General features: G+C 39.8%; 1 protein-coding gene across 1 annotated transcript; it reads left to right on the forward strand.

Annotated features, from left to right (window-relative positions):
* Positions 1–3,501: 3,501 nt before the first annotated feature.
* pmchl (pro-melanin-concentrating hormone, like) lies at positions 3,502–4,106 on the forward strand. Its single transcript, NM_001141579.1, has one exon. The coding sequence runs from the start codon at positions 3,565–3,567 to the stop codon at positions 3,961–3,963; it is 399 nt and encodes a 132-aa protein (NP_001135051.1). The 5' UTR covers positions 3,502–3,564; the 3' UTR covers positions 3,964–4,106.
* The last annotated feature ends 514 nt before the right edge of the window (positions 4,107–4,620 follow it).

Genomic DNA, 4,620 nt, shown 5'->3' on the forward strand with positions numbered 1-4,620 from the left:
CAAAACTTGAGACATCTGTGGCGTTGTGGCGTTTGACAAAACTGCACATTTTAGAGTGGCCTTTTATTGTCCCCAGTACAAGGTGCACCTGTGTAATGATCATGCTGTTAAAACCTCTTACATCTAGATGTTCCGCTAGCGGAACGCCTCGCCAATATCCAATGATAGAGCGTGGCGCGAATTACAAACTCCTCAAAAATCCTAAAACTTCAATTTTTCAAACATATGCCTATTTTACACCATTTTAAAGACAAGACTCTCCTTTATCTAACCACATTGTCCGATTTCAAAAAGGCTTTACAACGAAAGCAAAACATTAGATTATGTCAGGAGAGTACCCAGCCAGAAATGATCAGACACCCATTTTTCAAGCTAGCATATAATGTCACAAAAACCAAAACCACAGCTAAATGCAGCACTAACCTTTGATGATCTTCATCAGATGACACTCCTAGGACATTATGTTATACAATACATGCATGTTTTGTTCAATCAAGTTCATATTTATATCAAAAACCAGCTTTTTACATTAGCATGTGACGTTCAGAACTAGCATACCCACCGAAACTTCCGGTGAATTTACTAAATTACTCACGATAAACGTTCATAAAAAACATATCAATTATTTTAAGAATTATAGAAACAGAACTTCTTTATGCAATCGCGGTGTCCGATTTTAAAATAGCTTTTCGGTGAAAGCACATTTTGCAATATTCTGAGTAGATAGCCCGGCCATCATGGCTAGCTATTTTGACACCCACCAAGTTTGGCACTCACCAAACTCAGATTTACTATAAGAAAAATGGGATTATCTTTGCTGTTCTTCGTCAGAATGCACTCCCAGGACTTCTACTTCAACACCCAATGTTGTTTTGGTTCCAAATAATCCATAGTTATATCCAAATAGCGGCGTTTTGTTCTTGCGTTCAAGAAACTATCCGAAGGGTGACGCGCCGGCGCATATCGTGACAAAAAAATTCGAAATATTCCATTACCGTACTTTGAAGCATGTCAAACGCTGTTTAAAATCAATTTTTATGCGATTTTTCTTGTAAAATAGCGATAATATTCTGACCGGGAGACGTTGTTTTTGTTCAAAGACTGAAAGAAGAAAATGGACTCTTCACGTGCACGTGTGCGACCATGTCATTGTTCTCAGATCGACCACTTTCCAAATGTGCTACTGTTTTTCGCCCAGGGACTGCAGAGTCATCATTCCCCGTTCTGGCGCCTTCTGAGAGCCTATGGGAGCCTTAGAAAATGTCACGTTACAGCAGAGATCCTCTGTTTTCCATAAAGAGGCTATTGAAGGCCAAGAAATGGTCAGAGAGGGCACTTCCTGTATGGAATCTTCTCAGGTTTTGGCCTGCCATACGAGTTCTGTTATACTCACAGACATCATTCAAACAGTTTTAGAAACTTTAGGGTGTTTCCTATCCAAATAAAATAATTGTATGCATATTCTAGTTTCTGGGCAGGAGTAATAACCAGATTAAATCGGGTACGTTTTTTATCCGGCCGTGAAAATACTGCCCCCTATCCTAAACAGGTTAATCAACTCCTTGATATGCTACACCTGTCAGGTAGATGGATTATCTTGGCAAAGGAGAAATGCTCACTAACAGGGATGTAAACAAATTTGTGCACACAATTTAGAGAAATAAGCTTTTTGTTCATATGGAACATTTCTGAGATATTTTATTTCAGCTCATGAAACATGGGACCAAAGCTTTACATGTTGCGTTTAGATTTTTGTTCAGTGTAAGTTCGATATAGATTTTAAGGTTCTTTTGATTTTGAAGAAATATCAAGTGCTTGAATATTATTTTTTTGGAGTAAGAGGACATTAATTGCATAAAAAAAACGTAGTACTGGATCCTGATACGCTTTTTTCTTGTATATCATACTAAAACCTGCTAGAAATCTTTATGACATTTTGATTTTGTCTCTAGCTAGTTGTTTGATTTTAATAGCATTGTGTTTGATTATTTGAGTTGCAATATAGTTTAATATTTTCTGTTCGAGCCAGTCGGCTTGTTTGCATCCAATTCTTTTTTGACATTTACACCTGCAGAAAGAGGAGGCTGGAGTATTAATTTGCTGAAAACAATAATGCAATCTTCTAGATCCCCTTCAACAGAACCATTTTCTCTCTGATAAGGAGAAGGGAAAATAACATTAAAGGAGGCCATTAAAGCATTTCTCTGAGACGAACCCACAGAGACCCCCTACTTCAAGTTTATTCCTCTTAATTGGGGAACTATGGGAGAACTTATTAGAGTGTCATTTTCACACAGTATATGGGTGCTAACAATGTCTGAACAAATAAGATTCCTATCTATAGTGATCAATTTCTTTAAAATGTCTTGGAAAACTACTCTAAGACACAAAAACATCCTCCACTTTAAAGTTTTACAGCTGGGTTTGACCATTGGACAAAACCAACCCTTGTCAAACAAAGCTAAGATTTGAAGCAAGACATGCTAGTATGAATAAACAGACAAAATGTACAAGATGTACTGTAGTAGGCCTATTTATAGAGCAATAATAACAGCTCCCCAAAAAGATACACTTCCTTGGACGAGAGTTGTGCGTATTTGAAAAGTTATTATGCAGTAACATTATCTGACCATAACAATATCTGATCTGAGGTCATCACTATAAATCACCAAACAAAACCATTGACGGTCCACCAGAAACATCTCCTTTTTTGTGCATATCTCTAGCCAAGCTGACTTTGAACCCATCAGCATCACACCAGCATTCTGTTTCAAGAGGGCTACAGTATGTGAGCAGGTTTTCAAACCTTTAACTCCCTGTCTGATATTCCTAATTAGGTAAGGTTGCAAATATGCAGGTACCAGTAAGTGAACAAATAAGGCTTTACGGAGAGCACAGACAGCAGACGTAAAGGATATGCTCTGAATTAAGAGACATTTCCGATCTTCATCTTCACCAAAGCCTTATATCAGTGACGTTGTGAATTTTCTCTCAACACGTATTCAAAGAACCCTGCTGGTTTTCCTGGTGCCACATACACACCAAGCTCTTCAATGATCACTAGTTTACTTTTCAACTGTAATACCACCTGAAATCCCTTATTTTACATTGTCATAAGGTGGCCATGAGAGGGGAGTATGTATCATTGAGAGTCCTTAACCACAAGGTAGTCAATGGGTGAGTAATCCACTCCAGTTCTTTTGAAGGGCAGGCTCTTGGAATGGCATCTTCCTTTGTGTCCTCAATGAAATCCCACTGTTTCATCCTCACAGACTTTAGAAAGACCAGCCACGTTACAGATAAGCTTAATTAACTCTCAACAAGACACAACACTCCAACACTGTTAGGGGTCTCATCAACCACGTCATCATACTATTGTTTAATATCCTGAAACACAATGAGAAGAAAAGCAGTGATGAAAAAAATGTCAAATGTTGCAAATCCTGGAAGTCCAAACGGTATAAAAGAGGAAGACAAATATCTTGGTCAGAAGAGAACGAGCTCGAAAAAGCAAATCACAACAACCTGCAACATCAACCTCAACGAAGATCCTCATTCTCCAAGATGAGACACTCTGTCCTCTCTATCTCCTTTGCCGTGGCACTTTTCTTGGAGTGCTACACACCGTCCACGGCGATCCCCATCGGAAAGACGGAGGACATCGCCTTGGAGCAAGATACCCTAGACTCCCTACTGAATGTAGAGGTGGCTGAAAACATCCCTGATTCAGTCAGAGGCAGGAGCTCCAAGATTGTCTTGCTGGCAGACTCTGGCCTGTGGATGAACCTGAACAGAGGACTTCCTTTCTACAAGGTGAGAGCTGCAGCCGCCGGGCCTGACAGAGCCCTGACTCTGGACCGCAGAGAGGCTGGCCAGGACCTGAGCCCCAGCATCTCCATCGTCAGGAGGGACACCATGAGGTGTATGGTGGGAAGGGTGTACCGGCCCTGCTGGGAGGTGTAGAGGTGACCAATGAGATTGTCTCGTCTCATCATCCATCTGCCAGCCAGATTACCCTTCTGCATCTTAATATGATCATTCTTTGAGTATATGTATTCATATAATTACATGAACTGATATCTGCAATTAAAAAGACAGAACACTGCATTTGACGTCTTGTGTATGTTTTTCTCTAGTAGCACAGCTAGCACTTCGATGCAGTGCCATAAACACCTGCGCCACTCGGAAGGCCTTCATCAGTCTTAATAAGGTTGCGACAGCCAATTATTCTAAAATAATAGCATTCTGGAATTACCCACAGTGTTACATTTGCAACAGCCTTTTATTATTTGGTCTTTAACGTTTACATCACTCTGGAATGGGAAGTAAGTGGGAAGTAGGTCTATAAACTACACAAGAGACTTGCATCATTCCGGGATAATGTGGCGTTGCTAATAAACCAGTATGATATCAGAAATAATCAGCTGAAGTCATATTCTGTTTGCCCACCATACATCCCACGGGGCACAAGTATGAAAAAATATTGAAAATGTATGCAATCACTACTGTAAGTTGCTCTGGTTAAGAGTGTTCGCTAAATTACAAAAAATGTAAACGTAAAATGCCCAGGTTCTGAGTGGATTCTGTCCAGCTTTCAGAGAAAAAAAGGAGCGTGTATTT

This window comes from Salmo salar, chromosome 01 (genome assembly GCF_965601325.2).
Source record: "Salmo salar chromosome 01, fSalSal1, whole genome shotgun sequence".
NCBI classification, from domain to species: domain Eukaryota; kingdom Metazoa; phylum Chordata; class Actinopteri; order Salmoniformes; family Salmonidae; genus Salmo; species Salmo salar.